We start from the raw sequence: 16,531 nt of genomic DNA on the forward strand, positions 1-16,531 counted from the left end.
TAGAGAGAAAAATCTAGAATATCTGACACCAGCTTCTGAGGACGTAAGTGCTTGAAAACCAATAGGGCCTCCCTCTGTGGGAGGGGGTCCTACACCCCCAGCTCCTAGGAGAGCTGCAGAGGGCAGCTTGCTGTGCTCCCTTCAGGTGGCAGGTGGTACTGGGAGCGGCTACATGCGCCTTACCATTTCCACTCCGGATTCTAGGTCGGTAGATGGACTCTGGCGCCATCACTATTTTATGGTTTTAATTTGGTAGATGCTCAAAAGTTAATTAAACTCTGAATGGAAAAAGCCCCTGATGTATTTGCATCTCCCGTCTGGACCTTGGTTTCCTCATCTGTAAAATGAGGGAAAGGACCAGATGACTGCTGAGCCCCGTTGCAGCCCTAGTGGTCTGTGGTTTTAGGTTTGCTTTTCTCCTAGTTGGAGTTTACTTCATCTGCTCTAACTTTTCTGCTGTCATCTGGGTGTTACAGGCTGATTCGTGTCCCCGTGAAATTCATACATTGATGCCCTAACCCACAGTACCTCAGAATGTGATTATATTTGGAGGTAGGGTTTTTACAGAGGTGATCAAATTAAAATGAGGTCTTCAGAGTGGGCCTTAATCCAGGATGACTGGGATCCTTATAAAAAGAGGAAATTTGGATACAGACATGAACACACATGGAGTGAAGACCACGTGAAGACACAGGGAGAAGACGGCCATGTGCAAGCCAAGGAGAGAGGCCTCAGGAGAAACCAACCCTGCTGACACCTTGAGCTCAGACTTCCAGCCTCCAGAACTGTGAGAAAATAAATTTCTGTTGTTTAAGCCACTCTGTCTGTGGGACTCTGTCATGACAGCTCTAGCAAACGAATACACTGGGTTACACCACAGTGAGTTTTCTGAGCTGTGAAAGAAGTTCCATGTGTTTTTCTTAACAGACTCAATACTGGTAGCCTGAAATAGACTTTTCTTTGGCAGAGTATTCAAAATACTTTAAAAAATCGATTTCTTTGTCATCAGGTGGAAGTAAATTATTTTAGTAAAATAAATCCTCTTTATTTTTATTTGAAGGGAGTTTCACAGTTTTGACGCACAGAATTGTCTTCCTGAATGACTGTGGAGCATCATTTTGCCTTTTAAGGAAGACTGCCGTTACCTATAAAATTCATTCGAGGCCAAAGAGCTCATTGGATAAGCCCGCAGGTAACAGCACATTTATAACGAACTTCAGAACACACAAGCAGCTCCAGAGGGGGCAGAGTCCTGGTTTTGTGCAGTACTTTTGCCTTGAAAGTTCACTCAGCGTCAAACATCTTGTGACTGGGTTACAGACAAATGAACTGATAAAGAAAGGTAACCACTTATCACTTTGCTGTTTAAGACTCTCAGATTCTTACTTGAAGTTAAGCATGCTGTTTTTACCAAAATGGATTTTTCTTTCATCTAGTACCAAGATTCTGGTTCTTTTCTTTTACAAAATAGTCACATGGAGTTGGACTGGAGTGTCCAGTATTTAGAAAGCATGGGGATTCCCTCTCTCTCTGTGTGAGTTCCATTTGATGCAGCAGTGAGACTTCTCAGGAAGAGCATTTCTGGATTAGAGCCTGCTCACTTGGGAGGTTAGAATCACCCACCTTTGGAGGCTCTGCGTGTCTGAGAAGGAGATCAGAGTACTCGCCGAGCGACGTGGGATGGCATGGCCTTATTTTCCCACGTGACTGCAGGTGGGCAGCATAGATACCCCACTATCATGGCTGGGGATTCCGACGAAGCACCCTGACACCCAACCAACCAGTGCACATAGCAACGAAGCCAGCAGGTGTTTAGTGTCATCTAATTATAAGAGTTTCTAGATTGTTAAAAATACATCTTTCCCAAAATCACATCTTAAGGAAGAAGCTTGGCCTACTAAGAAGGCTGAGGGGGCAGTGAGGATCTGCAGGCACCTTTATTTCCAGCTATCGACAGAACGGAAAAAATTTCAACTTATTTATATTCATTTATTTATACGGGTAACGAATAAGTTAAGGAACACTTCATCTCAAACACAGATTGCTTTTATTTTAGCTAAGCTAATGTTTCAGTTCCATATATATTTTTGAATTTCCATCAATGTCAAACACCATGTTTTCTTCTTAAAAAAAACAAAACAAAACAATTTACAAGCACTTTTACGGCACTCAAGGAAAGTAGGCTGAAGGTTCATAATAATAATTTTCCTTTTAAAAAACATCCATCAGACCAAAATAAAATCATTTTAATTAACTCCTTCCTGAGTAACTAAAACCTTGGAATGTGCTGAAAGCTTATAATAAATAAGGCAGTCAAAGATCTACCAGCTTAAAATGTATTTTTTAAATTAAACTATGTAAAATGTACAATATATTTCATGAAGTACAAACTGTGTTGGGCTCAGGGCCAAAGAAACGTTGTCGTGTGTGCCAGACAAACTGATGACGTGCCTCGACTTTTAGGGCCTAGAGGCTGTTTGTTGGGGCAAAATTACATTAAGGCCCTGTAAGTAAATCAGCCAGCCTCGTTCGCTGTGACGCTATAATGATCACTGCTGACAATAAATGCCTTTGAACACACAGGCAGAAGTGCCCATGTGAACTTGCACTGAGAGGATGCATTTTTTTAAATGACGAATTGTCCTGATGTGCTGACAACAGCAGAGAACACTTAGCAGACCTTATTTTCAGATAATGAGATTGCACAGTGTGTAAACTAACGATCATTCTTTATATGCGATTTCAAAGGAATGGACTCACAAGGTACCAGGCAGCAGCTCTTGCTCTGTTGTTAGTATGATAGCTCTTCTCCGGGTTGATTTTTAAAGTAAGCCTAATGGTAGGGCCCTGGTCTCTCTAAACAGGACAAAGGATATTTCCTCTTCTAAGAACATTTCCCTTCATCACTTCCCTGCCCCAGTTCTCTGAGGCAGAAAGGAGGCCCACAAGTGGCCAAATGCTGGTCTCTGTGCCTCTGTGGTCCCAGCCTTCACTGGACTCCTGCGGGGTGAAGCCTTCTCAATACATCTCATAATAAAGTAGCTTTAGTGCACACTTGACAGGTTCCAAATGACTTGCTTTATATCTTGGCTACCGTCCAATTTTAGTGAACGAAGAAAAAATTCTAGAGAGATTTGTTGGTTTCTGAAAAGCAGAAAATGTGTAGCTTGTGTAAAGTCAGAGTCTTATTTACTATTAAGTATTCCCAGCTCACACTTTGCTAGTGCTCTTGAAGGGCTGGCTCTAGGGGAAAAAACATGAAGGAGACAAAATTTGTCCCAAGTACCTTGCCTGTCACCAGCACCTGCACCCCTGCTTCTCAGCTGGCTATATATTATCCACCCAAGAGTATATGTAGTTTCGGGGCGGGGGTGGTCAAAGATGAAAACATCTCAAATCCAAAGAAATAGATTTCTAATGACTGAACCAAGGCATCACGGAGATGGGCAGGTGATGGGAATGGGATGGGGAAGAGATATTGTGGAGGAATGGAACTGCCCAACTTCTACTCAGATCACTTTGGGGGCAGACAACTACTCATAATTCTAGCCAAGCAGTCTCTTACCCAGAAGCTCCTGCTGCTCTTCCCGATGTCCTAGTAAGGGTTCTCAGCAGGGAGTTGCTTCCCTCATAAGTGGAACTGTATTTCGACTGCTGCCTGCACAGAACTCAGTATCCCTTTCTGAGCCCCCAAAACACCAAAAACAAGTACCTCTTAAGGGATTAGAAGGTAAAAGATACCAGCTGCTTTGGGACACAGCTGGCCAGGGGTGTGCCTGATCGATCGTGCATCGTCTGTGGTCAGACTTGGAACTTATGCCCTAGGAGTCAAATGTCAGAGCTAAATTGGTTCCTGGGTTTCCAGTTAAAGCAATGCTGGTAAGAGACACGCTTCATATAGGGTGCAAAGGACACAGCCATGCCATTTTCCTAGGCCACATGTCCTCCAGAGTTGATCTGTCCTGCCTGTGCTCTTCTCTACACAGCCAACAAACTCTTTTCCTGGCTATGCTACTTTGAAATCTGTCAGAATGGTGCTCGGAAATGAAATGTCTCAATGGAGTTTGCTGTGCGCTTTGACCTTGAGAGGTACTCAAGGCTCTGGACTGGGGAAGGGTGCGGCACAAGCCTACTTGCTCTTTCAGAGATAATAAGCGTGCTGCTCTTGGTGAAAGTGTCCCCTGAGATGGACCAGAGGCAGAATTCTACCCATGTGGGCAGAAACCACTTACCCAGGGACATGCTTCCTTCTGATGTCCTTATCTGTCTGACCGTCTCCTCTTAGATCCTTCTAGAGTAGATTCCCTGGTCTCTGAACTGGTTTTGTGTTTCTACTGAAGTATACAAGTCTGGATGTTTCCTACCACTGAGGTAATATTTTTATAGGTCATCTTACAAATGATAAGTTACTGGGCTATAGGCGCTATTTCTCCGCGTTCTCTCATTTATGCTGGGGGAAGAAAAGCTATTTTATGACGAGATGCCTTGTGATGGAGCCATGTAGCGTACCTCAGAAGGACCCAAGGAGCCAGAAAAACACAGAATAAAATCAAACAAATAAAACCCGCAAAACCGGGCATCTCCCAATGACCCCAACCTGTGGGAACGTTTTGTTCTTTTTAATGCTGCCGAGCATTAATTTCGTCCCTTAAGGATTTTTCTTCCCCAAACAAAAAACTTTCTGGAAAGGGAGATTAAGCCATTGGAGGCAACACAGAGCTGGCATCACCTCCTATAAATATCTTCGAGCCACTTCTCATCGTCCTGTTCCTCGTCATCAATCGGCTCCTCTGTTTCCAGTGGGGTCGGAAGGAAGAACTGGGGTCTCAGTACGGGGTGGCTGACCCGGGACTTCAGTCCGAACTTGCGCTTCAGCAGGTGGAACTGCTCCTTGACGTAGTGGTAGAACTCGTACTCGTATCGCATTCGCTGGTAGAGAATCTGCACAGCCTCAGGAGAGGGGACGGTCTTCTTCACGGTCACAGTCATGTTTCCAAGTTTCCTATGCTCTGCAAAAGAAGCAGGGTTGCACGTGAGCCGTTGTCTGCAATGCTGCAGCTTAAAGGGGATGATGGTGCGGTCCTGTGTTACCTGCATAATACTGGCAGCTCCTAAGGAAAGAAACTAAACATTCAAGGAATAGAAGGGGTAAATGGCTTCCCAACAACACTGGGAAAGATTTCACCGTATTCCACGTGTTAATATCAACACCAGTTGATTAAAACTAGCTAACATCCCTTTCGTGGGATGTGAATAATGAGATTTGACCACAATTCAATGGTAACTGTAAGTTATACTTTTTTTTTTTAAACCCCACGTTTGTTTATTCATTTATTTTTGGCTGTGTTGGGTCTTCGTTTCTGTGCGAGGGCTTTCTCTAGTTGCGGCAAGTGGGGGGCCACTCTTCGTCGCGGTGCGCGGCCCTCTCACTATCGCGGCCTCTCTTGTTGCGGAGCACAGGCTCCAGAAGCGCAGGCTCAGTAGTTGTGGCTCACGGGCCTAGTTGCTCCGCGGCAGGGCTCGAACCCGTGTCCCTTGCATTAGCAGGCAGATTCTCAACCACCGCGCCACCAGGGAAGCCCCTATACATTCTTTTGGGCAGCAAAATCTACCTGCTTTTCATTTTTATTTCCTGTTACTTTCAGAAGGAAGCACAGAAAAAAGCTGTCTCACCATTTGCTAATCATCTTGGTTTTTTTATTTTAAAATATCGACATCTATTAGTTAAAGTTTAATTTGATACAAACGACATTGCATTTCACTATTTCAGCAAGGTGTCTGCTGAGAAAAGAAAAGGAAGGAATGTTAGATTCCCTAAATACAATTTTAACTGTTGTCAATTTTGAATGGTTATTTTTTTATTGTGGTAAAATATATAACTGAAATTTGTTTAATATTAAAACTTAATAACATAAAATGCTATTTATATGTTATATATATATATTTATATGACAAAATTTTAAACATTTTGAAGTGTACGTTTTGGTGGAATTAATTACATTCATAATGCTGTGCAACTATCACCACTATTTTCAAAATTCTTTCATCACTCCGAACAGGACCTCTGTAGCCATTAAACAATAGCTCCCTTATACCTCTCCTCTTCCCACCCTTCCCCAGGTAACCTCTAATCTACTTTCTGTCTATGAATCTGTCTATTCTAGGTACCTCATATAAGTGGCATCACACAATACTTGCCCTTTTGTGTCTGGCTTTTTTCCACTTACATAATGTTTTCAAGGTTCATCTATTTTGTAACATGTATCAGTACTTCATTAGCTTTTATGGCTGAATAATATTCCATTACATGAAAGTACCATAATTTGTTTATCCATATATCCATTGATGGACATTTGGGTTTCTCTACCTTTTGACTATCGTGAAGAGTGCTGCTATGAACATTTCTGTAAAAGTCTTCATTTGAGTCCCTGTTTTCAATTTTTTCTGGGATTCTATCTAGAAGTGGAGTTGCTGGTTCATACGGTAGTTCTATGTTTAACTTTTTGAGGAACCACCAAACTATTTTCCTCAGTGGCTGAACCACTAAATATTCCTAGCAGCAATGCCTGAAGGTTCCAATTTCTCCAAATCCTCTTCTACAATTATTTTCTATTTTCAAAAAATTGTAGCTATCCCAGTACGTGTGAACTGGTATCTCATTGTGGTCTTGATTTTCATTTCAGCATCTTTTTCATGTGTTTGTTGGTCATTTGTATATATCCTTTTTTGATGAATGTCTATTCAAGTCCTTTGCCTGTTTTGAATTGGATTGTTTAATTTTTTTGTTGTTATGTTGGTATTTTTTAAATATATTCTGGATATTCTACATATATATCAGGAATATGATTTGCAAATATTTTCTCCCATTCTGTAGGTTGTCTTTTTATCTGTTGATAGTTTTCTCTGATGCACAAAAATCTTTCATTTTAATGAAGACCAGCTTATCTATTTTTTATTTTTTTGTTACCTGTACAAAGTGGGTTTGTGATAGAACATTTTGTAATATCTGTCTTCAGTAAAGATATTAACTATAGCTACTCTGAGGCGATACATGTTAATAGGCTTGAAGTATAGATCTCTTTGGGTTTTTAAAAGACAGAGCTTAAAAAGCTGGTATTAAAGATAGACGAGGCACACAGAGGCCCCGGAAAAAAATTCGCTCATTTCCAGACTCCTCTGGTGCCTTCCTCTTGAAGCACTCTAAATGTGTGGGGTCTTGCTATCTCATGCCAGAAAAATATTAGGATTCCTATGATTTTAAAAGAAATTCTTTAGTTAAATTATTTGACCCAAGCTATTCCAAAAAGAATGTAAAGAATTTTACAAAAATACATATGATGCAATTAGCTAAACAGTTAAGGAAATTGGGCAAAGGGAGAATGAAGGTAGGAAAGAAAAAAGGAGAAAGGTCAGTGTTGGGGGTAACGGCTTCCCCTCCCCATATGGGAGGGTCTCCACAGAGCCATGCTCCTGTCTCTTGCCCCAGCCCCTCATTCGGGGAGGTAAGCCAGGTTCCAGGGCCAGATGGTTTTTCTGATTGTGCCTTTGGGATAAAGGATTGAGATGCTCTCTCCTCTGGGGAGAGTGTGCCTGTCTGCAGAGACTTCACATCCTCCTGTAGAGGAGGGCGAGGGCTTTCAGCCACAATCTGTGACTCGATGGGCAAGTCTGTGGAAGTCAGGATGGAATGTTACCGGTCCATTTCTCCTCACACCGCAGCTGAGTTCTCCCACCCAGCTTTACTTGGTAATAAAGCCGACATTTGGACCTCCATCTCTGTCTCCAGTATTGATTTCTCACATAGTTTAGAACCCAGGCAGGAGGAAAGGGGTGTTATTTAGTCATCCATCTCTCAGACCCCAATATCGAGGAACACAAAATGTATGTTGTGAAGTCCTAACTGCTTATGTAGGAGGCGGGTCAAGAGTTTGGCCCTAAACTTTCAAGAAGCTAGCAAACAGTGTATATTACTCTTCGTGGAAAACAGTCCATTCACATCTATTCCTAGTTGTAATGCCATAGAGAAATATATTCTATGAATTTTCATAAGAAAACATTGTATGGAATTAGCAATATTTTGATAACATCCTTAGGGTAAGTTCAGCCACGGGTTTCACGGGGGCCAGAGGAAAGTGGCACGTGTCAGGTTCTCAACTCTGGCTTGATTGGGGAACACATTACAGAAAATCTAGAGCAGCGGTTTCTAACTCTCCTGAAAACCTGACTGAAGCTCATGTTCAGGAAGACAGGAAGGGTACATGGAAACGCATATATGAAGATCTTAGGCATTTATGGATCTGTAGAAACCCCTGATTTTGAGAAACCAAAAAACTGCACTTCCTTCAACAATCCTTCATCTACTTTGTTCTAATATTAGCCCCGGTGTAATTGATAAATATTGGAATTAGTTATTTTATGCGCTGGCCTGATATATAGTCATAAACATTGCAACGGCAAAGAGAGGAGGACTTAGATTTACATTTTATGAAAAGGGAGGGGCTTAGCAGTACCTGGAACTTAAATAGAAGGCCACCCTACCCTGTTCTGGAGGAAGGCCCAAGAGAGTAAGCATAGGGGAAGTAACTTGGGGTCTGCTCTATGCGGGGCCTCAAAGTTCTTTAAGGTTGAAACACTGTTTTTCTAAAAATAACGTACAGCAAGTGTAATCACTAACTACAAAGCCATCCCAAGAGAGTACCCAGTGAATTTTTAACCTAGAGCAAGATAACTTCTTAGACTAGTCTTCAAAATAAATTAGATACAAAATGTTGATCTATTTAAGGGGGGAGGGATTAATTTGAATATTGGGACTGACATATACACACTACTGTATATAAAATAGATAACTAATAAGACCTGCCGTATAGCACAGGGAACTCTACTCAATACTCTGTAATGGCCTATATGGGAAAAGAACCTTAAAAAAAAAAAAAAAAGAGAAAGTGGATAGCAGTGCTGTGCGTGGCGCTTATCCCAGACAAGCTGAGTTGTCTGCAGAGCCATTTCACATGAGGAACTCTGATCTGAAGTGCTGAGTGCAAGGCCTTTGCACGCGGCACCCGATGAGACAAGAGTTTCAAAAAGTGCATGTGAAAAACCATCACCTGGGATCCACTGTGCTGATTCTGATCAAATAAATTAAAGGTGAGCTGGATGGACTAGAGAAAGCTCCTAGAATAGACTCAGTAGCCATGTGGTGAAAAATGGAAAGACCCCAAATGAAAGGAGCTGGATCACAGCATCACAACCAGGAGGAATGTTGTCCATGCTGCAACATCAGTGCTGGGTTGTGAGCACCCCATAGTGTGTTGACATCTCTCATCTGCTTTCATCTCTTCTTGAGGCTTTATGCCTGTGTGTGTATGAGTGCATTGAGAGCTTCAGCATTCCAGCATTAATTACAATATGAATGCACTCCTTCACCTTGTGCAATACAGACTCTGCATGCGTCATTAAAAGAGAAAATCTTTAATACTCAAAACTAAAAAGAGGAGGACCTTCAAAATGGCAGAGGAGTAAGACGTGGCGATCACCTTCCTCCCCACAAATACATCAAAAATACATCTACATGTGGAACAACTCCTACAGAACATCTACTGAACGCTGGCAGAAGACCTCAGACCTCCCAAAAGGCAAGAAAGTCCTCACGTACGTAGGGCAAAAGAAAAAAGAAAAAACAGAGACAAAAGAATAGGGACGGGACCTGCACCTCTGGGAGGGAGCTGTGAAGGAGGAAAAGTTTCCACACACTAGGAAGCTGCTTCACTGACGGGAACAGGGGATGGCAGGGGGGGAAGCTTCGGAGCCGCGGAGGAGAGCGCAGCAACAGGGGTGCGGAGGGCAAAGCAGAGAGATTCCCACACAGAGGATGGGTGCCGACCGGCACTCACCAGCCCAAGAGGCTTGTCTGCTCACCCGCCGGGGCGGCGAGCTGAGGCTCAGGCTTCGGTTGGATCCCAGGGAGAGGACTGGGGTTGGCTGCGTAACACAGCCTGAAGGGGGCTAGTGCGCCACAGCTAGATGGGAGGGAGTCTGGGAAAAAGTCTGGAGCTGCCGAAGAGGCAAGAGACCATTGTTTCAGGTGCGTGAGGAGAGGGGATTCACAGCACCGCCTAAACGAGCTCCAGAGGTGGGCACGAGCCGCGGCTATCAGCGCGGACCCGAGAGACGGGCATAAGACGCTAAGGCTGCTGCTGCCGCCACCAAGAAGCCTGTGTGCGAGCAGGTCACTATCCACACCTCCCCTCCTGGGAGCCTGTGCAGCCCGCCACTGCCAGGGTCCCGGGATCCAGGGACAACTCCCCCGGGAGAACACACGGCACGCCTCAGGCTGGTGCAACATCATGCCGGCCTCTGCCGCCGCAGGCTCGCCCCGCATCCGTACCCCTCCCTCCCCCCCAGCCTGAGTGAGCCGGAGCCCCCAAATCAGCTGTTCCTTTAACCCCGTCCTGTCTGAGCGAAGAACAGAGGCCCTCAGGCGACCTACACACAGAGGCGGGTCCAAATCCAAAGCTGAACCCCAGGAGCTGTGCGAACAAAGAAGAGAAAGGGAAATCTCTCCCAGCAGCCTCAGGAGCTGCGGATTAAATCTCCCCAGTCAACCTGATGTACCCTGAATCTGTGGAATACATGAATAGACAAAGAATCATCCCAAAATTGAGGCGGTGGACTTTGGGAGCAACTGTAGACTTGGGGTTTGCTGTATGTGACTGACTAGTTTCTGATTTTTATGTTTATCTTAGTTTAGTTTTTAGGGCTTGTCATCATTGGATTTGTTTATTGGATTGGTTGCTCTCTCTCTTTTTTTAATACTTTAAAATTTCTTTATTTTAATAATATTTTTTATTTTAAATTTTAATAACTTTATTTTATTTATATATTTATTTATTTTTCTTTCTTTTTTTCTCCCTTTTCTTCTCAGCTACGTGGCTGACAGTGTCTTGGCGCTCCAGCTGGGTGTCAGGCCTGAGCCTCTGAGGTGGGAGAGCTGAGTTCAGGACATTGGATCACCAGAGACTTCCCGGCCCAACGTAGTATCAATTGGCGAGAGCTCTCACAGAGATCTCCATCTCAACACTAAGACCCAGCTCCACGCAATGAACAGCAAGCTCCAGTGCTGGACACCCCATGCCAAACAACTAGCTAGACAGGAACACAACCCCACCCATTAGCAGAGAGGCTGCCTAAAATCATAATAAGTTTCACAGACACCCCAAAACATACCACCAGATGTGGTCCTGCCAACCAGAAAGACAAGATCCAGCCTCATCCACCAGAACACAGGCACCAGTCCCCTCCACCAGGAAGCCTACACAACCCACTGAACCAACCTTACCCACTGGGGGCAGATACCAAAAACAACGGGAACTACAAACCTGCAGCCTGTGAAAAGGAGACCCCAAACACAGTAAGTTAAGCAAAATGAGAAGACAGAGAAATTTGCAGCAGATCAAGGAGCATGGGAAAAACCCACCAGACTAAACAAATTAAGAGGAAATAGGCAGTCTACCTGAAAAAGAATTCAGAGTAATGATAGTAAAGATGATCCAAAATCTTGGAAATAGGATGGAGAAAATACAAGAAACGTTTAACAAGGACCTAAAAGAACTAAAGAGCAAACAAACAATGAGGAACAACACAATAAATGAAATTAAAAATTCTCTAGAAGGAATCAATAGCAGAATCACTGAGGCAGAAGAATGGATAAGTGACCTGGAAGATAAAATAGTGGAAATAAGTACCACACAGCAGAATAAAGAATAAAGAATGCAAAGAATTGAGGACAGTCTCAGAGACCTCTGGGACAACATTAAACACACCAACATTCTAATTATAGGGGTCCCAGAAGAAGAAGAGAAAAAGAAAGGGACTGAGAAAATATTTGAAGAGATTATATTTGAAAACTTCCCTAATATGGGAAAGGAAATAGTTAATCAAGTCCAGGAAGCATAGAGACTCCCATACAGGATAAATCCAAGGAGAAACACGCCAAGACACATATTAATCAAACTATCAAAAATTAAATAGAAAGAAAAAATATTAAAGGCAGCAAGAGAAAAACAACAAATAACATAAAAGGGAATCCCCATAAAGTTAACAGCTGATCTTTCAGCAGAAACTCTGCAAGCCAGAAGGGAGTGGCAGGACATATTTAAAGTGATGAAAGGGAAAAACCAACAACCAAGATTACTCCACCCAGCAAGGATCTCATTCAGATTTGACAGAGAAATTAAAACCTTTACAGACAAGCAAAAGCTAACAGAATTCAGCTCCACCAAACCAGCTTTACAACAAATCCTAAAGGAACTTCTCTAGGCAAGAAACACAAGAGAAGGAAAAGGCCTACAATAACAAACCCAAAACAATTAAGAAAATGGTAATAGGAACATACATATTGATAATTACCTTAAATGTAAATGGATTAAATGCTCCAACCAAAAGACACAGACTGGCTGAATGGATAGAAAAGCAAGACCTGTATATATGCTGTGTATAAGAGACCCACTTCAGACCTAGGGACACATACAGACTGAAAGTGAGGGAATGGAAAAAGATACTCCATGCAAATGGAAATCAGAAGAAAGCTGGAGTAGCAATTCTCATATCAAACAAAACAGACTTTAAAATAAAGACTATTACAAGAGACAAAGAAGGACACTACATTGCGATCAAGGGATCAATCCAAGAAGAAGATATAACAATTGTAAATATATATGCACCAAACATAGTAGCACCGCAATACACAGGCAAAAGCTAACAGCCATAAAAGGGGAAATTGACAGTAACACAATCATAGTAGGGGACTCGAACAAACACCCCACTTTCACCAATGGACACATCCTCCAAAAGTAAAATAAATAAGGAAACACAAGCTTTAAATGATACATTAAACAACATGGACTTAATTGATATTTATAGGACTTTCCATCCATAAATAACAGAATACACTTTCTTCTCAAGTGCTCAGGGAATGTTCTCCAGGATAGATCATATCTTGGGTCACAAATCAAGCCTTGGTAAAGTTAAGAAAATTGAAATCGTATCAAGTATCTTTTCCGACCACAACGCTATGAGACTAGATATCAACTACAGGAAATAAATCTGTAAAATATACAAACACATGGATGCTAAACAATACACTACTAAAGAATCAAGAGATTACTGAAGAAATCAAAGAGGAAACCAAAAAATACCTAGAACAAATGACAATGAAAACGCGATGACCCAAAACCTATGGGATGCAGCAAAAGGAGTTCTAAGAGGGAAGTTTATAGCAATACAATGATACCCGAAGAAACAACTCAAATAAACAACCTAACCTTACACCTAAAGCAATGAGAGAAAGAAGAACAAAAAAAGCCCAAAGTTAGCAGAAGGAAAGAAATCATAAAGATCAGATCAGAAATAAATGAAAAAGAAATGAAGGAAACAATAGCAAAGACCAATAAAACTAAAAGCTGGTTCTTTGAGAAGATAAAATTGATAAACAATTAGCCAAACTCATCAAGAAAAAGAGGGAGAAGACTCAAATCAATAGAATTAGAATTGAAAAAGATGTAACAGCTGACACTGCAGAAATACAAAGGATCATGAGAGATTACTGCAAGAAACTATATGCCGGAGCTTCCCTGGTGGCACAGTGGTTGAGAGTCCGCCTGCCAATGTAGGGGACATGGGTTCGTGTCCTGGTCTGGGAAGATCCCACATGCCGCGAAGCGGCTGGGCCTGTGAACCATGGCCGCTGGGCCTGCGCATCCGGAGCCTGTGCTCTGCAACGGGAGAGGCCACAACAGTGAGAGGCCCGCGCACCGCAAAAAAAAAAAAAAATAAGACACTATATGCCAATAAAATGGACAACCTGGAAGAAATGGACAAATTCTTAGAAAAGCACAACCTTCTGAGACTGAAACAGGAAGAAATAGAAAATATAAACAGATCAACCACAAGCACTGAAATTGAGACTGTGATTAAAAATCTTCCAACAAACAAAAGCCCAGGACCAGATGGCTTCACAGGCGAATTCTATCAAACAAAGAGCTAACACCTATCCTCACACTCTTCCAAAATATAGCAGAGGGAGGAACACTCCCAAACTCATTCTACAAGGCCACCATCACCCTGACACCAAAAGCAGACAAAGATGTCACAAAAATAGAAAACTACAGGCCAGTATCACTGATGAATATAGATGCAAAAATCCTCAACAAAATACTAGCAAACAGAATCCAACAGCACTGTAAATGGATCATACACCATGATCAAGTGGGGTTTATCCCAGGAATGCAAGGATTCTTCAATATATACAAATCAATCGATGTGATAAACCATATTAACAAATTGAGGGAGAAAAACTGTATGATAATCTCAATAGACATAGAAAAAGCTTTCTACAAAAATCAACACCCATTCTTGATAAAAACTCTTTAGAAAGTAGGCATAGAGGGAACCTACCTCAACATAATAAAGGCCATATATGACAAACCCACAGCCAAACATCGTTCTCAATGGTGAAAAACTGAAACCGTTTCCACTAAGATCAGGAAGACAAGCCTGCCCACTGTTACCACTATTATTTAACATAGTTTGGGAAGTTTTAGCCACAGCAATCAGAGAAGAAAAAGAAATAAAAGGAATCCAAATCAGGAAAGAAGTAAAACTGTCACTGTTTGCAGATGACATGATAGTATACAAAAAGAATCATAAAGACGCTACCAGAAAACTACTAGAGCTAATCAATGAATTTGGTAAAGTAGCAGGATATAAAATTAATGCACAGAAATCTCTTGCACTCCTATACACTAATGATGAATTATCTGAAAGAGAAATTAAGGAAACACTCCATTTACTATTGCAACAAAAAGAATAAAATACCTAGGAATAAACCTACCTAAGGAGACAAAAGACCTGTATGTAGAAAACTATAAGATACTGATGAAAGAAAACAGATGGAGAGATATATCATACCGTGTTCTCGGATTGGAAGAAGTAACATTGTGAAAATGACTATATTACTCAAAGCAGTCTACAGATTCAGTGCAATCCCTATCAAACTACCAATGGCATTTTCCACAGAACTAGAACAAAAAATTTCACAATCAGTATGGAAACACAAAAGACCCCGAATAGCCAAAGCAATCTTGAGAGAGAAAAAAGGAACTGGAGGAACCAGGCTCCTGACTTCAGACTATACTACAAAGCTACAATAATCAAGACAGTATGGTACTGGCACAAAAACAGAAGTATAGATCAATGGAACAGAATAAAAGCCCAGAGATAAACCCACACACATATGGTCACCTAATCTTTGATAAAGGAGGTAAGAATATACACTGGAGAAAAGACAGCCTCTTCAATAAGTGGTGTTGGGAAAACTGGACCACTACATATAAAAGAATGAAATTAGAACACTCCCTAACACCATACACAAAAATAAACTCAAAATGGATTAAAGACCTAAATGTAAGGCCAGACACTATAAAACTCTTAGAGGAAAACATAGGCAGGAACACTCTATGACATAAATCACAGCAAGATCCTTTTTGACCCACCTCCTAGAGAAATGGAAATAAAAACAAAAACAAACAATTGGGACCTAATGAAACTTAAAAGCTTTTGCACAGCAAAGGAAAACATAAACAAGATGAAAAGACAACACTCAGAATGGGAGAAAATATTTGCAAATGAAGCAACTGACAAAGGACTAATCTCCAAAATATACAAGCAGCTCATGTAGCTCAATATCAAAGAAACAAACAACCCAATCCAAAAATGGGCAGAAGACCTAAGTAGACATTTCACCAAAGAAAATATACAGATTGCCAACAAACACATGAAAGGATGCTCAACATCACTAATCATTAGAGAAAGGCAAATCAAAACTACAATGAGATATCACCTCACACCAGTCAGAATGGCCATCATCAAAAAATCTACAAACAATAAATGCTGGAGAGGGTGTGGAGAAAAAGGAACCCTCTTGCACTGCTGGTGGGAATGTAAACTGATATAGCCACTACAGAGAACAGTATGGAGGTTCCTTAAAAAACTAAAAATAGAACTACCATATGATCCAGCAATCCCACTACTGGGCATATACCCTGAGAAAACCATAATTCAAATAGAGTCATGTATCACAATGTTCATTGCAGCACTACTTACAATAGCCAGGACATGGAAGCAACCTAAGTGTCCATCAACAGATGAATGGATAAAGAAGATGTGGCATATATATACAATGGAATATTACTCAGCCATAAAAAGAAACAAAATTGGGATATTTGTAGTGAGGTGGACAGACCTAGAATCTGTCATACAGACTGAAATAAGTCAGGAAGAGAAAACCAAATGCCGTATGCTAACACATATATACAGAATCTAAAAAAAAAGAAATGGTTCTGAAGAACCTAGGGGCAGGACAGGAATAAAGACGTAGACATAGAGAATGGACTTGAGGACATGGGGAGGGAGAAGGGTAAGCTGGGACGAAGTCAGAGAGTGGCATGGACTTATATATACTACCAGATGTAAAATA

The 16,531-nt window shown here is 41.6% G+C and overlaps 1 protein-coding gene and 1 long non-coding RNA gene across 2 annotated transcripts in view; one reads left to right on the top strand and one right to left on the bottom strand.

Annotated features, from left to right (window-relative positions):
- Window positions 1-13,277, top strand: part of LOC309972083 — a 28,952-nt gene extending 15,675 nt beyond the window's left edge. Inside the window, exons 2-3 of the long non-coding RNA XR_014326784.1 lie at window positions 1,061-1,192; window positions 10,922-13,277. This is a non-coding gene — a long non-coding RNA (uncharacterized lncRNA). The remainder of the gene's footprint in view (window positions 1-1,060; window positions 1,193-10,921) is intronic.
- Window positions 3,503-16,531, bottom strand: part of UST (uronyl 2-sulfotransferase) — a 289,990-nt gene continuing 276,961 nt past the window's right edge. Inside the window, exon 8 of the mRNA XM_082855525.1 lies at window positions 3,503-5,009. Within this exon, the coding sequence (XP_082711651.1) occupies window positions 4,726-5,009 (284 nt within the window). The 3' untranslated portion in view covers window positions 3,503-4,725. The remainder of the gene's footprint in view (window positions 5,010-16,531) is intronic.

This window comes from Leucopleurus acutus (genome assembly GCF_964270905.1).
Source record: "Leucopleurus acutus genome assembly, chromosome: 15".
NCBI classification, from domain to species: domain Eukaryota; kingdom Metazoa; phylum Chordata; class Mammalia; order Artiodactyla; family Delphinidae; genus Leucopleurus; species Leucopleurus acutus.